A 26,014-nucleotide genomic window follows, 5' to 3' on the forward strand; every position below is an offset into this window, starting at 1 on the left:
CTGACAGGGCCTTAATTGACTGCAGGTGCTCCAATTAACCTGTAGCCACCATCCCTAGTCTACAGGGAAGCACGCCTTAATTAGTCTTGGTCTTATATATTTCCTCTCAAATACTCTACCACTGCTCCCTGGCCCTCCTGTATCACAACAGCAAGAGAGATTAACCACTGCAACAGACTCCCAAGGGAAGTGGTGGATTCTTCATCTCTTGAAGCCTTCAAATCCAGACTGGATGCTTCTCTGGAAGCTGCTTTAGTCAAACACAAATCATTAGGCTCAATACAGAAGTAACTGAGTGAAATTCTCTGTCCCGTATTATACTTTCAGGCCTTTAAAAAAAAAAAAAAAAATCTATGAACCAACCCCCCTTTCAGGTGGACTGAAGATTTGTATCCCCAAGTTCTCCAAAACGGGCAGCATCCTCCACAGGCCTGTAGGTCCTACTGGGCAGACACCAGAGGTACAACTCCGCCCTAGGGATCCAGACAAAGGGGGCATGGGAAGTCTGGTCCAAGGAGGGGAATTTATAACTGTGGTGCCCACATGGGGCTTGCACTTTGGCACGAGGGGATTATTTGTATCCAGAGTGACATTTCTGAGCTATCCTTGCAGGAAGACAGGTAAGATTATTTTTAAAGGGGGGAATGATTATTGGCTTTTTCTCTTCTTCTGATTCAAAAACACCAGATGGTATTTTGTTTCAATTCACCTTCACTCAGAGGCTGAAAGTGGAGAATCTTGGCCCTCAGGTGCATGTGTCAGGGAGCTCTGAGCCTGCGCGAACAGAGAGTTTGAACGGAAATTGTCTAGCAGCTTTAGCTACAGCAGGAGATTCCCAGCATGTTCTCTGTAGCTCACCTTGTGCTATTGGGAAAGCCTCCTCTAGGAATAAGGAAGCTTGCCAGGCTCCTCCCAGCCGCACAGCAAACCCTGCTAGTTCTCAGCTCTGTCCTTAGTGAGGAGAGTGCTATGGGACAGTTCCAGATGGGTGACCAGGAGCCCCCCACACACCTGGCCTTGACAGCAAACACTCTCTCATACCCCTTTCTCCTCGGGTTTTGGTCTCCAGATTAAGAAGCCTGAGTCAGTTACACAGACTTCGGTGGAGCACCCAGCTGCCATTCTCAGTCCAGACACGCTCTGTGGACCTTTTTTATTTCTGAGATGACATCTCTGAAACAGAGCAGCCTCACCACTTAGAAGAGCAATATCTTGCCCTTCAGTTCCTCACAAACAGCCTGTCGCGCAGCAGGGCAGCATCAGCTCCAAGAAACAGCTGTGGAAACGGAAACAAAGAGAGGGGAAGGGACTTGCCCAAGGTCTCAGAACTGGGTCAAAGCCAGAAGCAGAATCCGTATCTGACATGTAGTCTTGTGCTTTAACCACACACCATCCTTCCTGTAGTGGCAGAGTTCTACGAAACTGGGTTCCAGCTCCATAAGACACAGAAGTCTAGGTTAGATGGGGCCCCCAGCAGTTCTTCTGTTTCTCTTTGGTCTCAGATGCCTACCTAGACCCAACAGTTGTCTCCATGGAGGTGGAGGTAGATATCCATAGACATGGACTCCTGAGGCCACATGGTCTTTGGCCTGGATTAAAAGGAACCTCCAGCAGGTCATTCCTGACTGTGAAAACCGGATGAGTGGAGGGGCAGGGGAGGCTGCAGCACTGTCTTCTATCTCTGCTCATAACTTTCCTTCCTAGGCTGGAATTACATTTTGTTGGAGAGCTTGTGCAGACATGGCTTGGCATTTCTAGAGCACAAGACAGAGAACAAACCTCACACAACTGCAGCACTAGTTCAGCGTGGGCCAGAGGGAGAAGAGGCTGGGACTGGGCTCTACATGCTCTGCAGGAAGAGGGAGAAGCCATGCTGGCACCTTCTGTTCGGGGGAGGACAGCTGCCTCTCCAGGATGCTCTGGGGCTTCACACTCCCACTGGCCCTGTTGTTCCTGCATTTCCCTGAGGCTGCCACAGCTCTCTGGTGAAGGCCTCAGTGCTCAGCCAGGCCTGTTACCTACTGCAATAGGCTGTGACTGAGATTGTCCTCACACCCACCTGTGAGCACCAATTGGGGCAGAACACAACTATTCATCCCCTGGGATCACTTCCCAGGGAGGTGACCTTCTCAGATGCTAGACAGGATCCTTAAGGCCCTGGCTGCTCTGGGAGTTGCTCTCATCCACCCACTGGGATGCTCCTGCTCCTGGGGCTGAACATGCCAAGAGAGGTGGCTGAAGACCTTCCTTTCTGGGATTCACTCCCATTGGCAGTTCCAGCAGAGCCAAGGCTGGTGCCCCACAAGGTATCGGGCCAGGCACATGGGGCTCATGTCCAAATTTGGTTTTGCTTTCTCTGGACTTTCCAGGTGCAGATGCTAGAACTGTGACCCACACACTGGAGGACTGCAGCCATTGGTGAGTCCTGGCCTGGCCCGGCCCAGCCCTGCAGATACAAAACCACTGTTTCCTGCTGGACCCCAAGGACCCCCATGAGCCCACGCACGATCAGTGCATCTGTTTACACAGTAGTTTCCCTAGGGACACAACATTTGGCTGAAGGCGAGTCCCACCCAGACCAGCTACAGCCATCAACCACCTGCTCTGAACCTAAGAATTTCCGTCCTCTGGAAGTTACACTGTCCCACCCCCAGCCTGGTGCTGCTCCTTATTGCACACTGGGCCAAGAGAACATGGGGCCCCATAAGCAGGGGAAACATCTCAAGACAGCTATTCCCAGAAGGGGGAAAGGGAGCAGCTCAGGACCCTAACCCGCTCCTTCCCCCAGCCACTGCCTACCCTGCACAGTACCCCTTAGTGACTTTCACAAGTTCCAGGGACTTAGCCCAGTCCCACACTACATCCAGCCAGGACCCAGGCACTTTCATCAGTTATGCATGTTCAGTGTAAGCACCAGCCTCAGATGGAAAACATGAGGCCAGAGGAGGAGCCGAAGAGGGCCGAGGGGAGCTCCCCTGGAGAAGACAGCCCTGAGCCTGGACTGATCTTATGCTGCCTTCTGACACCAAGATGTGCCAGGTCCTCAGGAGGCTCATGGAGGCAGCAGCAAGGGACTGCTCTGTACACAGCCACACAGATGGGGACAGGAAGCCCTAAGCCTGGGACAAGCGGGCACAAAACAGGAGGGACGAGAAGAGCAGAGCAAAGGGATAGTCAGACTCAATAGCATGGAAAGCCTCCTGGGCTGGCAGTGAAATGGATCACAAAAGGGATTTGTCTCCCTTGATGGAGGGGGAAGGTGGGCCCCATCACCAGGGGAAGCATCTCACACAGGCGGAACACATTGCTAATGGAAGAGCAAGAGCTCCTTTACACAAGCCATTTAAACTGGACTGGACACAACCGTGCAGAATACAATGTAGGGACCAGCCCTGCCCTGGGCCCAAGACAGGGAGGATTTGGGGAAACAACAACCAAATGGGACTGAAGAATCCGTCTGGAACAAAGTAGTTTATGTGCTGAACAACCGAGCACAGACCAACAGCTGACTGTGGGGGCTTCCTGGATTCTGTGCCAGCCAGAGAAAAAGATAACCCCTGGGGTAATGCATAGAAATCCTTGCCCCTCCCATTAGGAGTCATGCCTATATATGGGGCTTCTTCCTTGCACAGGACCTCACTTGAGCCCCACAGGCGGAGTCCATGAGCCAGGGGAACATCCCTGCACACAGCACCCTTCAGGTCAGAGCACGTGCCCATTACTGGTGCCAAGAGAAAACCTGGCCCAAGAACACCTGCTGAACAGTGTGTTCACGCCCTGCTCCAGCAGCCTCACCCTGAAGACACAGGCAATACCCAGTGGTGATGTCCTGGCATTCAGTGCCTCATGCCGCTCTTGAAGCTCCCACCTGCGATTTCACCATAAGACCTGCTTCTGCACTCCGTGCTCACTTATTTAGTGATCCCGGCGCCCTGGGCTCCATTCGCTAGTAAGAAGGTTGGTTTTTCTAGCTGACAGTACTGCCAAGTCCATGGGGCCTGAGCACCTCACCATCTCCAGAGTGGGTGTGCTACACCCCCTCAGGCAGAGGGAGAGAAAGCAGAGCTGGGATTTCCTGGGCTCTTACATCTTCAGCAGCAGAAGACACTCCGAGCCTGGAGCTCAGTGTCAAACAGCAGGAAGGAAGGGCATTGAACCCGATAAGAGAGGAGGGGAGCACCCAAGCTTTACTCAACAGTGGGAGTATGTCTACATTGCAATAAAAGACTCACAGCTGGCCTGGGTCAGCTGACTCGGACTCAGGCTGTGGGGCTATAAAACTGCAATGTACACATTCAAGTACGGGCTGCAGTCGAGTTCTAGGGCCCTCCTGTCCATTGTGGGGTTTCGGGCTGAAGCCCAAGCCCGAGCATCTACACTGCAATTTTATAGCCCCATGAGTCTGAGACAGCTGACCCAAGCCAGCCATGGCTGTGCTGAAGGTCTTTTATCACAGTGTAAACGTACCTGAGTGACAGGGAGGGATGTATTGTCAGAGCTTCCTCATCTGATGTGAATGTCCTTCAGCACTCCAGAGCCATGGAGACATTCTTGGGATACACAGAGAGGAGAACTGCTCAGAATCATCGAGCCTGCATTCTTCCCAAGGCCCAACATCTCTCCAACATTTCCACAGAAAGAGCAGACCTTTCCTAACTCCGCTCCAAGAAACTCCTGCTCCTGTACCAGACGGAGAGGCCTGGCTATCAAGCACAGGGGAGGGAGCAGACAGGGAAGTTTAAGGACACACTCTTGCATCAGCAGCAATGCCAGGAGTCTGGTACAGCACATGCTAGACGAGATGCAGAGATCATCATTACAGCTGAAGCATTCTGGGTGCGAGCATTCAGTGCTGACAACATGGTCTGGCTGTCAGTAGTTCAGATGGCACCCATCTAATTTCTGTACTCTGCCAGCTCCCAGCAGACCAAAGTGCCCCCTGAGTGGGAATGGAGCAATAGGGCTGATGGCAGGAGACATTCCAACAGCAGAGGCTGCGTATGTCACCTGGAAAATCAGGAAGAAACCTCCTCCTTCCCAGCCGCGGAGCTGGCTCCACTGCAGAGTGGCAGCGAGAGGGTGAGACTCCCCTGGACTCAAGGAACAGGACAAGCCCACTCAGGTAACGGTCAGAAAGTACATAGACAGAGTGAGCCCTGGTAGCGAGAGGCAGAAGCTTGATCTGTGACACAGATGGGGCTCTGGAAAATTCCAGTGAGTTTGGAAGGCAGAGAAAATATCCCTCTGCTGTCACCTGCTGCAAAAGTGACTCTTACAGCTGCTTTCAGAATCTCCTTTGAAACATCACAAAGTCCTGAAGAGGGGCAGAAGAAGAGAGGACATTTCCATAGTGCTTTTGAGAGCTTCCCTTAAACTGCCCTGAGAATGAGTCACTGGACCACACGGTCACTTGGGCTGGGAGACACTTGCTCCAATCCCCACACCTACTGCACCACGCAGGCTCCTGAGTTACAGCCTCACCGTAGGGTACAAGCAGTCATTCCAAGCCCTTGTGCTCAGACACCACCTCCAACAGATTTCGCTGCTGCCTTAAAGCCCCCTTCACAAAAGGGGTGCTTCTTGCTCTCCCGCTCCCCACGCACCTGACTGGCTCCCCTCTTCCTCAGTGCAAGCAGGGATTGAACTCTCAACCTGCACAGGGTTCCTAAACGTCTCCCACCTCTCCCCAGATCTGCTGCAGCCATTCTCACCTCAGTTATGGAAAGGCAGGGAAGGAGGGGAAAGATGGGGAAGAAACAATCATTGTGCATTTGTTATTTGTCAGGTCCAGAAGCCACTTGTCCCAGACAGAGCAGAATTCCCCCTGCAACAATGACTCAGACTGGGAAGCAAATCAAGCAGGTGGGATGATTTCTGGCAGAGAGAGAACAGCAGGAATGGTACAGACCTCTTCCTCCTCAATGCGAGCAGGCTCAATCAGCAGATTATTGGCTTGATCAAACGACACCCCCTGTTAGGACAGGAACCAGCAAAGAGGCATGCGGATTAGTGGAGCAAAAACCAAACCCACCACCATTACCACCACCACCACCACCCGACTGCACACCGCCAAGAGACAGGCCCTGCCACACAGCATGGGGATAGATCTCCTCTCCCACACCACTCACCACACAGAGCACCAGACAGGGCCACCTCCCCTGTGGTCAGAGCACTGAGAATGCCAATCCTGCTAGGCCAGACTCATAGAACTCCATGCCCTGGGACCACATTGTTTGTGCTTGGCACTTAGGATCTGAACTCCAGCCTCACGAGCTGAACATTACTTGCCATTATGAACCCTGTTGTGCCCCATCCAGGAAGAATGAAGGATTGAATGATACAGAAGAGAGGAGAGAAGGGCCCTGTAGCACCACCCAGCTGCTGCACACAGGGGACAGAGGCTACCCCACAATCTCACCATGCAACCCTCCTGGAGAAAAGGCTCCAGCACAACAGCCCTTCCTGCCAAAGGCCACAAGTGTCCTGCTCCCACGTCCATCATCAGTACACAGAAGACCTCTAGTACGAGACCCCTCGGGATTTCCCTAGGGCACCAGTTTTCATGCCAGAAACTCTAGGTCATGATTCACTCCCACCTCCACACTGCCCTGCCTCCTCTCTGCCTGTCCAACACACGCACACACCCCCACCCCTCACCTGCAGTTCCCCATGGACACAGCACTCACATCCCCACTCCAGGATTGAAGCTCAGAGAAGAGGTCAGGCCTGCAAGTCTGCCTTGCTGGAAAAGGCATCTGACCCAATCCCTTGAGAAGGGCAGCTCCTAGTAGAGGCCTTGCAACCATCAGCAGCACAGATCTGACCATGGGGAGATGCAGAAGCTGCGGCACTGGTGCCTGCATGATCTTCATTGGGCTTTACCTACAGGAGTGGGCCCTAAGCCCACGGTGCCAGGCTGGAAGAAGCCTTCTTGGTCCAGGCCATTTTCCAGGTAACAACTGAACTCGGAGGCAGGGAGGGCCAGAGCCAGCTTTGCACACTCCTGATACACATCTCTCGTTTTCAGCTCGGAGCGTCTCACATGGCAAGGGGCCTGTGTGCTGGGTACCACGGCAGCCCCAGGGGAGCAGGCAAAAAGGGAGGCCCCAACATCAACCAAAGATGCTGAGTGCATGAAAACCTCCCTCACTTTGGTCAGGGAGCCTCTCCAGCCCCACAGGGGACAGAGGGCCTCCTAGCCTGAATAGGACCATAAGCTTCAACCCAGCACCTTATACCAGCTCCAAGGCACAGCTTGGGGGGGAGGGGGCACGGCAATTCCACAATGGAGACTACACCACATCATAACCCTAATTCTCTCCCAGCTTGATATGCCTCACAACATAGCCACCAACTCCAAACCCACTTCCAGCTGACACCACAGATCATCCCAGTTACCTCATTAGCCACACACCACACATCTCCATGATAACCCATGAACACCATTCTCTCGACAAATGTTCCCGTAAGTGCCTGCCCAAGCGTGTTAGCTCCACTCAGAGCTGGGCAGATACCCTCCCACCTCTCCAACTGCTAGCGGGGCAAACATGAGCAGGATGGTGCTCCCTGGCCCCAGGTTCCCATGGTACGTGGTAGGGCAGTGCCCTCAGAGCAGCACTGGGCCTGCTGTGTGAAGTGAATGCAGAGTACAATTCTCCTAGTGCACACAGTGCTTGTGCCACTCGAATGCATCCCCACCCTGAAGACTCGGGAGTAGCACAGCTCCTCAGGACAAGGGAGACCAATGTGCTACTCTGCAGCCACTACCCATTCCTTCCACAGGGGGCACTTCTGTGCAACAGGCTGGGAGCCGGCACCCAGAGCAAGTATGACAGATCTGCCCAGAAAGAGAGCTCACCCCAGTGCAGAAGAGAAGCAGCACCCACAGAGCTGGGAGGAGAAAACCTGTCTCAGGTTGGGGACGAGGATGACTCTCACAGCATGGAACACATCCTACAGCAATGGGTGAGACATACTGTCTGGACGGAAGACAGGGAGGAGAGTCTGGGAAGCTGGCAAGGTTACAAACCAGCAGCACTGACCCCAAGACAAGCCCAGCTCTTCCACCCACAGCACAGTGTCTCCTGAAGTCTCTCTTCTCAGGTTTTCTCTTCAGCACCATGTGGGCCTGGCAGCTCAAAGCACTGCCATTTCGGGGCTCTGGATACCCACCCTCTGCCACCCAGAAGCTGGATAGGCAGAAAGGCAGCTCAGAGAGCAGCAGGGAGTTCCCAGCTTGTGCAGCACCCCCCAAGGCCCTACCTTGACTGACGGCTGCGTGGACAAGGCTCCGTTCTTCATATCATCCTTGTCCCAGGCCTCCTCCTGCTCCTCAGGCTCTGCATTGTTATTGCAGCCCACCAGCTCCTCCTCCTCAGGGACCCTGTCACTGTTCAGCCCCTGCAGGAGCGCCACCACTGCCTCTGGCTTGGGCAGCTTGGTGATCTTAAAGTGTTTCTTATAGTGCGGTGTGTCCTTGCGGATCAGCCGCTGCTTCTCCACTGGGAACGGGCGGTCTTCATCCTCTTCCTCATCCTCGCTCCGGATCAGAGTGTCCTCAGCAAAATGCACTGTGGGCTACAATGACAAAGACCCATGAATGGCTGTGAGCCTCAGACAACAGCTGGACCTGGGGGCAAAGGATTGACAGCTGCTGGTCTGCAATGCCAACCTAATCAGGGCTGGGCCCTGCACACAGGCCGGAGGAACAGACCAAGGCCTGCTCTTCTGACACTGTTCAGGGCAGGTCCAGGAGCAACATCCAGAGCAGCTTCCACCACACTCAGCTCCACGACCCTGCCAGCACCCCTGTTCCCCTGACCTTCCACCCATACCTCACTTCCATGGCCTCTGCCTGTGCCCACCTGCTCTGCAAACATTCAGGTTCTATCCCACCTCCCATTCCCATCCATGCCTCCAGCCATCTCCCTGCTGTTCTGCCTCTGGGAGATCTCCAGACAGGCCCCATCAGGATCCTCCACAAAACAACCCAGAGCAGCTCCTACCTCATTGTACTCCACTTCCAGCTCCTCCTCTTGACCAGCCACTGCCTCCACCTCTTGCTCTTCTTCAGCTCCAGACTTTGCCTCATTCTCCAGCTCCTGTGATTTGGGCACTTGCCCATTCAGCCTGTCTCCCCCTCCCCCCTCCTCCTCTTCCTCCCTGAAGTTGGCAGAGACAGTGCTGTTGGAGACATGCGAGTCCTCGCTGCGATTGGACATGGCACTCAGCCTCTTCTCCTGTGGGAGAGGGACAGTGAGAACTGAGGCAAAAGCCAAAGGGGCACACAGGAAGGTGGAATGGGACCAACACCGAGTGCTGCAGACCCTGGCCCAGCAGGATCCCAACTGCTTCAGTGGGCTGCCTGGCCTCATCTGTGCCACTCCCTAGCTCACTCCATCCCAACTTGTGGCACAGCCAGCCTGGTACTTATCAGCACAGAGTGCGGTCACCAGTGTTACACCTGGGAGGCAAGACTTTGGTAGGGAACTCAGCAGCTAGCAGCTGCAGAACAGTGCATTGTCACTCATTTGGGGATGACCAGGGTACGACTGGGAGCTCTCTGTATGGAGCGAAGGGAAAGCCATTACAAGCGTATTACTACGGCTCCTTCCCCGCTGAGGGGGCCGCATTATCCCCAGGACAAAGGAACACAGACAGAATGACTCAGAAGGGCAGTGATTCACACAAAGGTCACAGAGCAATCCAGTCAGGGTCAGAGCCAGGGGCAACTCCCGAGTTGCCTGATGCCAAGTCCTGTGCCCAAAACTGCCCTAAGAATGCATCACTTTGCACACAGGCTGTCAAGGTCCTGCTCTGCCTTGGCCCAGCCCACATGCAAGCTGACCTCCTTTGGCCTTCCTCATACTATGCCAATGGTGCCAGTTTTCATGCCCACTTTTTTCCTTGTCCCTCTCTTGCTGCCCCCTCTGCATGGGACTCCCACACTACGTCAGTGCACCAGGATTCCACGTGCTCTTCCTTTCAGTGCCTCCTAACAATTCCCTCCTTTGGCCAAGCCTGCAGACATTGCTGCCCCACCGCAGAAAAATGCTGCACCACCCCCCGCACTGTCAATCCAATAAAGCCCCAACTCCAGAGCTCCCACACTACTGGCTCTGATCTCTGCAGGGGTCAACTACTGCTCAGCTGGTGCAATTAAAGGTGCATGCCAGAGAGCTCTGCAACTTTCTGGTCTGGTCCCGCTCTCTGTGCGGGGAGCACTCACCTCTGAGTTTGGAGAATCCAGGTCCACATCAGGCTTCGCAGAATATACCTCATTGCGCCGAACTTCGATCACTTTCTTCATGACCTTCAGCTCACTAGGGTGAGGAGTTGCTCTGCGCTGCAGGCCCTGCCAGGGAAAGAGAGCATCAGAGCAGATGAGCCAGTGCACAGAGCCTCTAGACCTTTTGACTACACATCAGCTTATCCTCACACTTTGCCAACAAAGAATGCCAAACCTGGAGCTGGCCCCAACCCAGGGGGAGATGCAGCCTCAACTATGCCCCACCTCACTGCCACTGGGCTGAATACTGCCCCCCACCTCTAATTCTGTGCTATGGTGAGCAGGAGCCCTGAGGGGAGAATACAGGTAGATTCCCCTTAATCTCTCTGGTATTCCTTTAGTGCATGCTACAGTCTCCTGCATCTCAGCAGTGCCAATGGCACTTATTGAGTGGATCTGTCCCAAAGCAACAGGCAAGAGAACAGCATTTCAAACAATAGAACATGGTGGTAGAAAACCACAAACACTCATGGGGCTGAAGGCCCTAGGGACTCCCAGAGCAGGCCCAGCACCGGGACTTGCTCTAACCTCTTTTTATTACAAGGGGCTAGATTCCAGACCAATGACTCTCCCTCTGCTAAAGTCAGAAGTCCTGCTGGATGCTCTAGCATCACAGACAGGTCGCTGTGGCCTCCACCATGCCTCACCACTCTAGAGTTTGGAGTAAAATAACTGGCCATGTTTCTCTGTGACTTCACCTAGGGCTGTAAAAGCTGAGTGACTGAAACACAGTCATGGGATACAGGGTTTTCCCCTCCAGTGCATTAGTGCCCAAGTCAGGGGGACTGTCTGTCCAGATCAAGAGGCTGAGGACTGGGAGCAGTGCAGTGGGACTGCAGGGACTGAAAGCCACTGCCATGGGATGACTATTTGGTGAACCTTTTTGAAGTGAGTTAGTAGCAACAGTTCTATTCCTCATATACAGGTGTCCGGAATGCAACCCTCTACAGGCCCCTTATTGGCAGCTGCTGCTCTTACGCCTGCAAGCCCTCATGCTGTACATGTCTATGGAGTGGACGACCTGGCACAGAGACTAGTTCCCCCGAGCCTGGATGGCGTCCCCATTCTGGGACACAAGGGCTGGAGAATATGCAGCTCATACCACACCCCATACCATATCCCTTGGGGAGGGAGAGGCAGCTCTGGGCAGACACATTGCTCCTTGCCCTGCAGAAGTCTCCAGAACACATTTCCATAGGAAGCTGGCAAGGCCCTGAACAACCCACCATGCCTGTTTCTCTTACTCTCTTCTCAGCTCCAGCCTCCTCGTCATCATCAGCTTTGGGCTCGTCCAAAAACTGAATCACACTGACCCGGTTCAAGTTGGTGTCTGTCCAACTTTCATCCACGCTGTTCTGCAGGAGATTCTCTGCAGAGAAAGAGGATAAAGAGAGAGCCGGCTCCTGAGCGACGAGGACTGGGGGCCTGGGTGAGACACACTTCCTACTGACAAGGCCATCTCTATCAGAGAGCCCCCCCATAGCCACCAAGCAGCAGGGGCTTTAGAGAGAGAACTGTTGCCAGGGTCCTGTCACCCCTTCAGTGGTCCCTGACAGGGTTGCATGACACTTGGCAACCTCTACAAGGGGCCATGAAGGATCCAGCTCCAGCGCTGGGTAGGAAGAGAGGAAGCTGTGATGCTTGTATAGCACAGAGCAGACAGAGCAGCCTCTGGTTCAGCAGCAAAAGGGAATGGTTAGCTAAAGGGAGCTGATGCCACCTGCTGAAGAGGCAGTTTCACAGCTTTAGCATTCTCCAACTTGGGGAGATCCCCCATGTCACCAGCTGGGAGCCCAGGCCTGTTACATCAACTGCAATAACCACATGAACAGAGACTAGTCCAAGGGCGGTGAAGAGGAGACATCTGGGAACAGGAACCGAGAGACACACACCAGGGGAGAGGGCAACAATGGAATCTTGGCCTCACATCTCAGAGAGAAGAGAAAGGACAGCCCTTCTCCACAGGACTATCTCCCTATTCTCCAGAGGAGGCAAGGCACCATGGAGAAGCACTCACATGGGGCATCTTACCTAGACTGGGAGACGGCTGCTGGGGCAGCAGGTAACAGGTGAGAACCTTTTCACCCGTCTTATCATCTTCTGTCTGGAATTTCAGCATGGGCTGGGATTGGTTCTCTGCAAGCCACAGGGCCTTCAGGTTGAGATTTGTCAGGGCAAAGGGCAAATTCTGCAGCCTGTATGAGAAAAATGGCTGATAAGACCCCCATTAGCTTAGAAGGAACATCCACTGGACCCTTGAATTCCTCCACTTGCATCAAGTTAGGATGGAGCAAACCCTGAGGCAGGGCCTCTCTCCCCAGGGTTGAATCTCTCTCATGATGGAGACTCCACGCAGCTCTTGCCAGACTGTTCTGCAGTATAACTGTACTCCCACAGCCTTCCACCACCACACTGTCAGCTCTATGACTGTGGGTAAAAGAGGGGCACTTGTATTCTAACCACCCAGGGCTCACTCCCAGCCTGCATGTGGAGTTTGTCTGGAAAATGGGAAGGAAACCCCATTGATCTGCACAAGGGAAAAGGAGACTCTGCCCCAGGCCAATCAAGTTCCTGAAAACTCCTGGCAAGCAGAGCGTCTAACCAATCCAAGACCTATGCACTTCCCGCTGCAGGACTCCAATCAGGCAGTGCCAGGAGATCATACTTAAGACTATGTTTTAATCATGGTTATTTTTTAGTAAAAGTCATGGACAGGTCAAAGGCAGTAAACAAAAATTCATGACCTATGACCTGTCCATGACTTGTACTATATATCCCTGACTAAATCTTGGGGGAAGAGGGCAGCCTAGAGGGGACCACGGGTGCTCTCGGGGGGGGGGGGGGGGGAGCCCAGACCCCCGCTGATACTCGGGGGGGGGGCGGGGGAGGAAAGGGGGGTGTTGGCAGTGCTGGTAGGCTCCCTACTCGGCTCCACGCAACTCCCTGGAAACAGCGACATGTCTCTCCCGCGGCTCCTATGCAGAGGCACAGCCAGGAAGCTCTGCACGCTGCCCCCGAGCGCCAGCTACACCAGGGAATTGCAGCAAATGGAAGATGTGGGAGCAGCACCTGTGGGCAGAGGCAGCATGCAGAGCCGCCTGACCATGCCTCTGCTTAGGAGCCAAGGGAGGAACATGTCACTGCTTCTGGGGAGCCCCCCCAAAGTAAGCGCCGCCCAGAGCCCTCAACCCAACCTCCCGACCTGAGCCCCCTCCCACACCCAAACTCCTGCTGCTGCTGAGGAAGGGGGACGTGGTGGCCCAAGACTGCCCCAGCAACAGCTAGTGTGGCTGGCCCAGGGGCTGCCTGAGCTACTCAGGAGGCCCCCAGGGCAACTGCACTGGCTCTGCAGAAGTCACAAAGATCCCACAAAGTCATGGAATCCATGACAAACTCTCAGCCTTCGTCATCGTGCAACATGACAACGGGCTGCTCTAACAGAGGAGGAAAAAGTGGCATCTCGAAGCTCTGGTACCCATCAAATCCCTTTCAAGGTGCAGGATTTTGCTGTAAAGCCGGAAAGCAGACAGCAGAAATTCCACTCTGACCCCGAGCCTGCAGAGACTCTATGGTCGCTGTCACTTGTTCTCACTGTGTGTGTTACAACAGCACTCAGAGTACCAGACAGTGCAAGGTAAATATAGCCAGGTCATGATCTAACAGAACATGGTACCAACCAGGAATATGTACATTTGGAACTTTAAAAGGGCCAATTTTCTAAAGCTTAAAGGAACTATTGGCTGACTGGGAATTTAAGTGGGAAGTGTTAACAAAAACTGAGAATTGTTCAAGGACATGCTATTCCATACCCTAAAAACCACACTTTTACAGACATAAAAAAAGTTACAGATGGCAAGAAGCCATCCTGGTTAAAAAGATATATGGAAGTGGTGATAAAACAATTTTTAGGGCTGTTAAGCGATTTAAAAAATTAATCGTGATTAATCGCGTTGTTAAATAATAAAAAAAATACCATTTAAACAAACATGTTTGGATATTTTCTACATTTTCAAATATATTGATTTAAATTACAACACAGAATACGAAGGGTACAGTGCTCACATTATATTTATTGATTGCAAACATTTGCACTGTAAAAAACAAAAGAAATTGTATTTTTCAATTAACCTAATACAAGTACTGTAGTGCAATCTCTATCATGAAAGTTGAACTTACAAATGTACAATTATGTACAAAAAATAACTGCATTCAAAAATAAACCAATGTAAAACTTTAGAGCCTATAAGTCCACACAGTCCTACTTCTTTTTCAGCCAATCGCTCAAACAAGTTTGTTTACATTTGCAGGAGAAAATGCTGCCCACTTCTTGTTTACAATGTCACCTGAAAGTGAGAACATTCATTCACATGGCACTGATTCATATGTCCCTGTTCAACTACCATTCCAGAGGACATCGTTCTGCTCGATAACTATCCAAAGCAGTGGAGACTGACACACATTCATTTTCATCATCTGAGTCAGATGCCACCAGCAGAAAGTTGACTTTCTTTTTTGGTGATTCGAGTTCTGTAGTTTTCACATTGGAGTGCTGCTTTTTTAAGACTTCTGAAAGCATGCTCCACTCCTCAATCCTCTCAGTTTTTGGAAGATACTTCAGATCCTTAAATCTTGGGTCGAGTGCTGTAGCTATCTTTAGAAATCTCACATTGATACCTTCTTTGCATTTTGTCAAATCTGCAGTGAAAGTGTTCTTAAAACGAACAACATGCTGGGTCATCATCCGAGACTGCTATAACATGAAATATATGGCAGAATGCGGGTTAAACAGAGCAGGAGACATACAATTCTTCCCCAAGGAGTTCAGTCACAAATTTAATTAATGCATTATTTTTTTTAACGAGCATCATCAGCATGGAAGCATGTCCTCTGGAATGGTAGCCAAAGCATAAAGGGGCATACAAATATTATGCATAACTGGCACGTAAATACCTTGCAATGTCAGCTACAAAAGTGTCATGCAAACATCTGTTCTCATTTTCTGGTGACATGGTAAATAGGCAGGCAGCATTATCTCCCATAAACAAACTTACTTGTCTTAGCGATTGACTGAACAAGAAGTAAGACTGACTGGATTTGTAGGCTCTAAAGTTTTACACTGTTTTGTTTATGAATGCAGTTATGTAACAAAAAAAAAATCTACATTTGTGAGTTGCACTTTCATGATAAAGAGATTGCACTACAGTACTCGTATGAGGTGAATTGAAAAATATTGAATCACTTGGTTAAATGGTCATAGTCTTACCAAACACATTTTAAACAGAGCCAAATCCCAGGTAATGCTGCTGAGAATCAAGAATACAAGTTATACCTATGGGATGGGAGACTGTCTTGGAAAGCAGTGACTCAGAAAAGGATTCAGAGGTCACCATAGATAATTTCCCCAACATGAGCTCTCAGTGCAATGCTGTGGCTACTGCCATCCTTGGGTGCATAAAAAGCAGAATATCAAGTAGAAGTAGAGAAGTCCCTCTGCCCATAGGCTCCGAACAGCAATGCCCAGTGGACTACTGAACAGGGAAGGGAGATCTGGCTGAGACCCTGCCTGCCCAGACAGAAACTCTGGATACTGTGCCAGTCTGGAGAGAAAGGGGTCCCCACACTCACAGAGATTGGTATCTGTAAGGGTGGCCAGCCAAGCTGCCACACTCCTGGGCCTATTGAGACTAAGTGGTGCTGAGCCCTTGTGCTGTCCTTTAACAGGGTCACATTGCACTCCACGAGTGCTGACAGCCTAAGTGAGACACTTGGGAAAAAAAAGTGGATACGAGGGCTGAAAAACAGTGGAAGCTGGAGCTGGACAGGAGGGGACAAGAGATCAGTGTTCTTGTCCTACCTCTTCAAGAGCTGGAGTCAGGTGGCTGCTGGGTCAGTCAGGGAGTAGGGATTTAGAACATGAGAATGGCCATACTGGGTCAGACCAAAGGTCCATCTAGCCCAGCAACCTGTCTTCCAACAGTGGCCAATGCCAGGTGCCCCAGAGGGAATGAACAGTATAGGGAATCATCAAGTGATCGATTCTCTGTCACTCATTCTCAGCTTCTGGCAAACAGAGGCTAGGGACACCATCCCTGCCCCTCTTGGCTAACAGCCATTGATGGACCTATCCTCCATGAAAGTATCTAGTTCTTTTTTGAACCCTGTTATAGTCTTGGCCTTCACAACATCCTCTGGCAAAGAGTTCCACAGGTTGACTATGCATTGTGTGAAGAAATGCTTCCTTTTGTCAGTTTTAAACCTGCTGCCTATTAATTTCATTAAGTCCAGGAGAGCTGGCTGTATTTTAAAGAATCCTTATTGAGGTTACAGAAACAAATCATCCCGATGTGTACAAAGAATAGTAAATATGGCAGGCGACCGGCTTGGCTTAACAATGAAATCCTTGCTGATCTTAAACACAAAAAAGAAGCTTACAAGAAGTGGAAGATTGGACAAATGACCAGGGATGAGTATAAAAATATTGCTCAGGCATGCAGGAGTGAAATCAGGAAGGCCAAATCACACCTGGAGTTGCAGCTAGCAAGCGATGTTAAGAGTAACAAGAAGGGTTTCTTCAGGTATGTTAGCAAAAAGAAGAAAGTCAAGGAAAGTGTGGATTGAATTATTGAATGAGGGAGGCAACCTAGTGACAGACGATGCGGAAAAAGCTAATGTATTCAATGCTTTTTTTGCCCCCGTCTTCACGAACAAGGTCAGCTCCCAGACTGCTGCACTGGGCAGCACAGCATGGGGAGGAGGTGACCAGCCCTCTGTGGAGAAAGTGGTTCGGGACTATTTAAAAAAGCTGGACAAGCACCAGTCTATGAGGCCGGACGCGCTGCATCTGAGAGTGCTAAAGGAGTTGGCGGATGTGATTGCAGAGCCATTGGCCATTATCTTTGAAAACTCATGGCGATCAGGGGAGGTCCCGGACGACTGGAAAAAGGCTAATGTAGTGCCCATCTTTAAAAAAGGGAAGGAGGAGGATCCTGGGAACTACAGGCCAGTCAGCCTCACCTCAGTCCCTGGAAAATCATGGAGCAGGTCCTCAAGAAATCAATTCTGAAGCATTTTGAGAAGAGGAAAGTGATCAGGAACAGTCAGCATGGATTCACCAAGGGCATGTCATGCCTGACTAATTTAATTGCCTTCTAGGACAAGATAACTGGCTCTGTGGATGAAGGGAAAGCAGTGGACGTGTTGTTCCTTGACTTTAGCAAAGCTTTTGACATGGTCTCCCACAGTATTCTTGCCAGTAAGTTAAAGTAGTATGGGCTGGATGAACAGACGATAAGGTGGATAGAAAGCTGGCTAGATTGTCGTGCTCAGCGGGTAGTGATCAATGGCTCCCTGTCTAGTTGGCAGCCGATATCTAGTGGAGTGCCCCAAGGGTCGATCCTGGGGCCAGTTTTGTTCAATATCTTCATAAATGATCTGGAGGATAGTGTGGATTGCACCCTCAGCAAGTTTGCAGAGTACACTAAACTGGGAGGAGAAGTAGATACGCTGGAGGGGAGGGATAGGATACAGAGGGACCTAGACAAATTAGAGGTTTGGGCCAAAAGAAATCTGATGAGGTTCAACAAGGATAAGTGCAGAGTCCTGCACTTAGGAAGGAAGAATCTCATGCACCGCTACAGACTAGGGACCGAAAGGCTCGGCAGCAGTTCTGCAGAAAAGGACCTAGGGGTTACAGTGCATGAGAAGTTGGATATGAGTTAACAGTGTGCCCTTGTTGCCAAGAAGGCCAATGGCATTTTGGGATGTATAAATAGGGACATTGCCAGCAGATTGAGGGACGTGATGGTTCCCCTCTATTTGACATTGGTGAGGCCTCATCTGGAGTACTGTGTCCAGTTTTGGGCCCCACACTACAAGAAGGATGTGGAAAAATTGGAAAAAGTCCAGCGGAGGGCAACAAAAATGATTAGGGGATTGGAACACATGACTTATGAGGAGAGGCTGAGGGAACTGGGATTGTTTAGTCTGCAGAAGAGAAGAATGAGGGGGGATTTGATAGCTGCTTTCAACTACGTGAAAGGGGGTTCCAGAGAGGATAGATCTAGACTGTTCTCAGTGGTAGCTGATGACAGAATGAGGAGTAATGGTCTCAAGTTGCTGTGGGGGAGGTTTAGGTTGGATATTAGGAAAAACTTTTTCACTAGGAGGGTGGTGAAGCACTGGAATGGGTTACCTAGGGAGGTGGTGGAATCTCCTTCCTTAGAAGTTTTTAAGGTCAGGCTTGACCAAGTCCTGGCTGGGATGATTTAGTTCGGAATTGGTCCTGCTTTAAGCAGGGGATTGGACTAGATGACCTCCTGAGGTCCCTTCCTACCCTGATATTCTATGATTCATTTGGTGACCCCCTAAGTTCTTGTGTTATGAGGAGTAAAGAACACTTCCTTATTTACCTTCTCCACACCAGTCATGATTTTATAGACCTCAATCATATCCCCCCTTAGTCATCTCTTTTCCAAGGGGAAAAGTCCCAGTCTAATTTAATCTCTCCTCATACGGAATCCGTTCCATACCCCTAAACATTTTTGTTGCCCTTTTCTGAAACTTTTCCAATTCCAATACATCTTTTTTGAGATGGGATGACCAAATCTGCACACAGTATTCAAGATGAGGCAGACCATGGATTTAAATAGAGGCAATATGATATTTTCTGTCTTATTATCTAACCCTTTTTTCATGATTCCCAAAGTTCTGTTCACTTTTTTGATTGCCCCTGCACATTGAGTGAATGTTTTCAGAGAACTATCCACAATGACTCCAAGATCTCTTTCTTGAGTGGTAACAGCTAATTTAGACACCATCAATTTATATGTACAGTTGGGATGATGTTTTCCAATGTGCATTACTTTGCATTTATCAACATTGAATTTCATCTGCCATTCTGTTGCCCAGACACCCAGTTTTGTGAGATCCTTTTGTAGCTCTTCACAGTCTGCCTGTAAATTATCTATCTTGAGTAGTTTGGTATCATCTGCAAATTTTGCCACCTCACTGTTCACCTCTTTTTCCAGATCATTTATAAATATGTTGAATAGGACTGGTCCCAGTACAGATCCCTGGGGGACACCACTATTTACCTCTCTCCATTCTGAAAACTGACCATTTATTCCCACCCTTTGTTTCCTATCTTTTAACCAGTTTCCAATCCATGAGAGGACCTTCCCTCTTATCCCATGACAGCTTACTTTGCTTAAGAGCCTTTGGTGAGGGACTTGTCAAAGGCCTTCTGAAAACCTAAGTACATTATATCCACTGGATCCCCCTTGTCCACATGCTTGTTGACCCCCTCAAAGAATTCTAATAGATTGGTGAGGCATGATTTCCCTTTACAAAAACTATGTTGACTCTTCCCCAACAAATTATGTTCATCTATGTGTCTGGCAATTTTGTTCTTTATTATAGTTTTAACCAGTTTGCCTGGTACTGAAGTCAGCCTTACTGGCCTGTAATTGCCAGGATCACCTCTGGAGCCCTTTTTAAAAATTGGCGTCACATTAGCTATCCTCCAGCCATTTGGTACAGAAGCTGATTTAAATGATAGGTTACAGACTACAGTTAGTAGGCCTGCAATTTCACGTTTAAGTTCCTTCAGAACGCTTGGGTGAATACCATCTGGTCATGGTGACTTATTACTGTTTAGTTTATCAATTTGTTCCAAAACCTCCTCTAATGACACCTCAATTGAGGACAGTTCCTTAGATCTGTCATCCAAAAAGAATGGCTCAGGTTTGGGAATCTCCCTCACATCCTCAGCTGCGAAGACCGATGCAAAGAATTAATTTAGTTTCTCCACAATGGCCTTATCATCCTTGAATGCTCCTTTAGCACCTTGATCATCCAGTGGCCCCACTGGTTGTTTAGCAGGCTTCCTGCTTCTCATGTATTTAAAAAAAATTTGCTGTTACTTTGAGTCTTTGGCTAGCTCTTCCTCAAATTCTTTTTTTGGCCTTCCGAATTGTATTTTTACACTTCATTTGCCAGAGTTCATGCTCCTTTTATTTTCCTCATTAGGATTTAACTTCCACTTTTTAAAGGTTTCAGAGTAACAGCCGTGTTAGTCTGTATTCGCAAAAAGAAAAGGAATACAATGTAAGGAGAGTGGTCACTTTAGATAAGCTATTACCAGCAGGAGAGTGGGGTGGGAGGAGGTATTTTTTCATGCTTTTTGTGTGTATATAATAAGATCTTCTACACTTTCCACAGTATGCATCCGATTAAGTGAGCTGTAGCTCACGAAAGTTTATGCTCAAATAAATTGTTTAGTCTCTAAGGTGCCACAAGTACTCCTTTACTTTTTAAAGGATGTCTTTTTGCCTCTCATTGATTCTTTTACTTTGTTGTTTAGCCACGGTGGCACTCTTTTGGTTCTCTATGTTTTTTAATTTGGGGGTATACATTTAAGTTGAGCCTCTATTATGGTTTTTAAAAAAAAGTTTCCATGCAGCTTGCAGGGATTTCACTTTTTGAGCTGCACCTTTTAATTTCTAGGAGTCCTTGTGGCACCTTAGAGACTAACAAATTTATTTGGGCATAAGCTTTTGAGAGCTAGAACCCACTTCATCAGATGCAAGCAGTGGAAAATACAGGAGCAGTTATAAATACATGAAAAGATGTGAGTTGCCTTACCAAGTGTGAGGTCAGTCTAACGAGACAACTCAATTAACAGCAGGATACCAAGGGAGGAAAAATAACTTTTGAAGTGGTAATGAGAGTGGCCCATTTCAGACAGTTGATAATCTAGCCAGCTTTCTATCCTCCTTATCGTCCATTCATCCAGCCCATACTTCTTTAACTTGCTGGCAAGAATACTGTGGGACACCATGTCAAAAGTTTTGCTAAAGTCAAGGAACAAGACATCCACTGCTTTCCCCTCATCCACAGAGCTAGTTATCTCGTCATAGAAGGCAATTAGATTAGTCAGGCATGACTTGCCCTTGGTGAATCCATGCTGACTGTTCCTAATCACTTTCCTCTCCTCTAAGTGCTTCAGAATTGATTCCTTGAGGACCTGCTCACTATCAGATTAGGCCTGAATAAAGACTGGGAGTGGTTGTCATTTCAAAACCTGAACCTAATTTCCCCAATACAAATTTCCCCTACTGTTACTCACACCTTCTTGTCAACTGTCTGAAACTGCACTCTGTTCTCCTCCTTCCCATGTGGCTTCTATGATGGGCATGCCTGAAGCCTGGGCTACCCCGTAAAGGCCCTGTGTACCACTTACCTGTTCCCTGCCACATCCAGCACATGCAACTCTGTGGTGCTGGCAAGTTCTGGAGGCAGAAGCACCAGGCGGTTGTCACGCAGGGACAGAACATTCAGACTGGCACAGCCCCCAATCTCAGAGGGAAGCGCTGTCAGCCGGTTCCGGTCCACATTCAAATTTGTCAACTTTGTCAGCTTCCCCAGGGATTTTGGCAAGGCCTGGATGGGAGATAGAGCGACAGCACAGAAACCATGATGCCAGAGTCTTCACTACAGTGGGCCTCACAACCCCAAAGCAAAATAAAGGGGAAAGAACATAAGAACGGCTACACTGGGTCAGACCAATGGTCCATCTAGCCCAGTACCCTGTCTTCACACAATGGCCAACGCCAGGAGCTTCAGAGGGCAAGAACAGAACAGGTAATCAAGTGATCCTTCCCCTGTTGTCCAGTCCCAGCTTCTGGCAAACAGAGGCTAGGGACACTTCAAAGCATGGTTTTGCATGCCTGCCCATCCTGGCTAGCCAAGCCAGGAAGATAGCCAAGAAGTTTAGCTGTCTGTCATCTCATGGCAAGGGGAAGAACAGCAACACCTACATCCCTCAGCAACTGATAACTGCTGGTGAAAATCATCACCTCCCTCTGCATCACAGCCACAATCCCTGCCTCTCCCATCACGGGGCACTGTGGGGAGCAGAGCAGGAGCACTGGCTGTGGCAGGAGCTCCCATCTACTCCAGCCCCAGCTTCTCCCAGCAGGGGGCAGGGAGAGGGGCAGGAACACTGGCTGTGGGGGGAGCTCCCGTCTACTCTGGTCTACTGTTACACTGGATGGAGGGGAAAAAACAGAACGCACATAAACTCTTCCTAGTTGAGGGCATAAGGCAGCGTCTGACTGATAGGGAGTGGGTAACAGCTCCACCTTGGGCAAGTTATTCCCTAACTGCTCAGGATGGGAGTTCACCGCCTTTGGGAAGCACCTTGTCCTTCCCCTCACGTGTTATTTACCCATCTGTGCTAAGATTTTGAGCTCTTTGGGTTGGGGACCATTTTCTACCATGTGCCTATGGAGCACCCAGCACAATGGGGCCCTGGTCCCCGACTGGGGCCTACCAGTACACAGTCATCTGGTGCTGGCCCTGGCTGAGACAGGCCACTGGGCTAGAAGGACTCGGGCTGATCCACTTCGGAGAGCCCAGGGGATTCTTCAGCCAACTCATGAGATGACATCAGCTTCATCCAGGGATCTCCCAAGGACGGACTGTGGTTTCGCATCACCAGAGAGGAGCACAGCAGGTGCAGCTCACTGAAGACTATGGCCCATGGTCGAGGTCAAGGGCCCTGAGTCCTGTGTGGTGCTGGCTGCAACTCCCAAAGCAGCAGCTTGTGGGCAGAGCCCAAGGAGATGACAGTCTGGCATGGAGCAGGGCCGCCAGTAAGGGGTTGAGCTAAGCAGCACAATAAGGGCTGGCGTGACTGCCAGAACACATACTGTCAGCACATTCTCTGTCAGGATGAGCTCCGAGAGATTTTCACAGTCCCCAATCGACTCAGTCACCGCAGCCAGCCGATTCTGATCCACTTTTAGGATGGAAAGCTGCTTCAGCTGACCTGAGCACGGGGAGAGACATACATGAACTGCACCAGAAAGCGATATGGGCCCTGCCCACACTGCTCAGCCAAATCATCCATCCTTTACCCTCCCAGCAGGGCTTAGTTCACTGTTACCATCCACAGGGTGACATGGTCCCTGCTCCTGTCCCATACTTTCCCATCCAGGGCTCCCTCCCTTTCCAATGGGGTAATAATGTACCCACGCAAACACGATAACCCTCGCTCCAGCGCACTTACCAATCCCATCAGGTATGCATTCCAAAAGGTTCTGTGACAGCAGTAGGTCTGTCAGTGCCATCAGCCCGCTGACCTCACTGGGCAGCTGCTCCAGCTTGTTCTCAGACACATCCAGACAGACCAAGCGCCGAAGATTCCCCAGCTCCTGGGAGGGGAAAGGAGACACCACTTGGCTCAAGGGAGTGATGGAGTAGGGAGCACAGCAGCAAGGCAACACTCATGGAGTGAGTACTCACCGGGGGCAGGGCCGAGAGCTGGTTTCGGTCTAGCCAGAGCTCCCGCAGGTTTGGTAATGCTCCCAGAGTGTCTGGCTGCAACAGAACAAGAAAGCAGAGTGTTAGCCCCTTGCTACAGGAGAGCACCTGCTCTGGGATAAAGGCTGTTCCCAAATCACCACGATCCAGCAATGACAGACACTGCAGCTCTGCCGCCTTCTCAAGGCCATTCACCACAGACTGCTGGGGAAGTAAGCAAGCCAGGGTACGTGACACGGAAGACCAGGTATTGGGGAAGATATCAGCTGATATGCTGCTGGTTTCTAGATTGGCCATGCTGGCTGCAAAAGGTCCCCAGGAGCAGGCGAGAAGAGGATAATTGAGATTGTTTGGTCCCACAGAGGGGTGAGAGGTGAGTGAAGGCTTCAGAGGCTTTCGCCTCAGAAGGAATAAATCTCCCCTCTCCTTCCTCCTTGTGGGAATGGGCAGAGATGACTTGATATTAACCAACCACCCCACTACACCAACATCATCCACCACCAGCCATCCATAGGGACACACATTAGCTGGATGTTGCTGCTAAAATGATCAGCAATGGAACAAATTAACAGCACTAACATGTTGGGAATAATAGTTAGGTTTAGGAGTTAATGCTCCACTGAGAAGCAGTTCATGCCTCAGAACTATTCTTGCAGGTCATCTGCAGGTTCTGGCAGAAAGGGCTGCACCACCTCATGTGGCTCCTGCTTTAGGAGGTTTTCTTCACCAAGAGGTTAAATCCTTGGAAAGCCAGTTCTGGAGCAGCACTCTGTGGCACCTGTCTCTGCAGCTGTGGAAACTACAGAACACACCTGGATTCCAGCTCAGTCAAAGGCTGAAACAAATACGCAAGAGCAGCTGAATCCAGGTTTCACTCAGGCACTCTGTGTCAGTCTCCAGCTTTCACAAAGGAGAAGGGCCTAGATGGAGGTTTCAGTGTCTGCAGCCCTCAGGGCCTCCATACTAAGACTGGGTATCTATACCTCCTGGGGAATAACATGGGCCATTGCTGGGGTCTCTCTCTAACGGCAAAGCCAAACCAGAAAGGGGAAGAGCAGCAAGCCAGCACAGCAGGGCTGAAGCAGATGACAAGGGGTGGTTGGGATGGGGATGCAAAGGCCAGAGGCAGCAAAGGCAAGCGACAGAACTGGAGAGGCATAAATCCTCCGGCAGCTAGAGAGCAGGGGAGAGTGCACCAGAGAAACGGGGATGGGATGTGAGGGGGGAGCAAGATGAGCAACGGAAAACACACAGTGCCAACACAGCAAGAGAACAGAAAGTTGGGAACAGTTACTGGGCTGCAACAGACACACTGGAGTCACCTGCTGCTCCTTGTGATTTCAGATCCCCTCCATCCATCCCCAAAGGGGACGGGGGCACTGTCCCAACCACCACCCACCTCCTCCCATCCCACCTCCTCCCTTCCATCCCCTTCACCTACCAGCACTTCCAGGTCATTGCCACCAAGATCCAACTGCTCTAACTTGACAAGGAATGAGAGCGAACTGCAGACCATTTGGGGGTGGGGGGGAGGAGAGAGAGAGAGATTAGCACCAGGGACCCCAGCTCCCCAGTCAACATCACTGTGAACCCCCCCTGCACCAGGAGATTAAAGAGTCAGTCTAGATAGCTCTTTCCATGGTGCCTCCAAGCCAAGGGGCTCAGGCGAGTTGGGGCTCTGCCCCACCTCCTATCAGAGTGGCCGAAGCCAACAAGGTCCTGTCTGCTCTGGGCTCAGTGACTCTGGGAGCCCCAGGAAAGTCGAGTTGCTGGTGTTTCCTCCACCAACTCAAGCAGGCCTGCTTTGAGCAGGGACATGTGAGCAGGTGAGTGTCCAGAGTCCGGACCTGCTGCTGGTCTGTTCTGCCATGGTGGAGCCCTGAGAACAGGACGATGGAGAGAACTGGAAAAAGCTAAGGGAAAATGACACACACACTGGGGGCCACAGGAGCTGAGTTACAGGAGAGCGGAGGGAGCAAGCCCTCTAGTTTCCTACCCTCAAGACTGGGAGCCCCATTGTCCCTGCAGGGGATGTGGGAGCACCCTGGGCACTGTGCTGCAGAAAAAGAAGCAAAGAGATGATAGCAGACAAGGTGTTCACTGGATATGGTCTTGTAAGAAGCCTGCCTGGGAGCCAGGTCCTGGCAGCACCTTGGGGGCAAGTTTCTAGGGCTGGATGAAAGCAGGAGCTGAGCAGCGCCTGCATCCCTGGGGACTCGTCCTAGACATGCCTGGAACCACTGGTGTGTGCGTCTCCACTCCAGCAGCCCCACAGCCCGAGGCAACACAGAAACTACTCCAAGTGAGATGGCTAAGAGGTTAATCTGCATTGACTCCTGGCCCTAAATCCCCATCCCATCCTCTGATTCTCAAAACATGGGTCGCTATCCCACCCCCTCAGGT

At 50.6% G+C, this 26,014-nt stretch overlaps 1 protein-coding gene across 20 annotated transcripts in view; it reads right to left on the reverse strand.

The window, feature by feature from the left end:
- The window catches only part of SCRIB (scribble planar cell polarity protein), a 237,931-nt gene that overhangs the window by 176,004 nt on the left and 35,913 nt on the right, over positions 1–26,014 (reverse strand). For 19 of the 20 annotated variants that reach the window (XM_084621778.1, XM_084621790.1, XM_084621785.1 and 16 more), the window contains exons 6-16: positions 25,053–25,116; positions 23,594–23,668; positions 23,358–23,502; positions 22,999–23,117; positions 21,528–21,727; positions 12,320–12,483; positions 11,533–11,657; positions 10,229–10,354; positions 9,006–9,239; positions 8,263–8,577; positions 5,909–5,971 (exon numbers count right to left, since the gene is read on the reverse strand). In XM_084621778.1, coding sequence (XP_084477904.1) covers positions 5,909–5,971; positions 8,263–8,577; positions 9,006–9,239; positions 10,229–10,354; positions 11,533–11,657; positions 12,320–12,483; positions 21,528–21,727; positions 22,999–23,117; positions 23,358–23,502; positions 23,594–23,668; positions 25,053–25,116 — 1,630 coding nt within the window. The remainder of the gene's footprint in view (positions 1–5,908; positions 5,972–8,262; positions 8,578–9,005; positions 9,240–10,228; positions 10,355–11,532; positions 11,658–12,319; positions 12,484–21,527; positions 21,728–22,998; positions 23,118–23,357; positions 23,503–23,593; positions 23,669–25,052; positions 25,117–26,014) is intronic. The other variant, XM_084621786.1, reaches the window with a different exon arrangement.

This window comes from Lepidochelys olivacea (assembly GCF_965140295.1).
Source record: "Lepidochelys olivacea isolate rLepOli2 genome assembly, chromosome: 2".
Taxonomy (NCBI): Eukaryota; Metazoa; Chordata; order Testudines; family Cheloniidae; genus Lepidochelys; species Lepidochelys olivacea.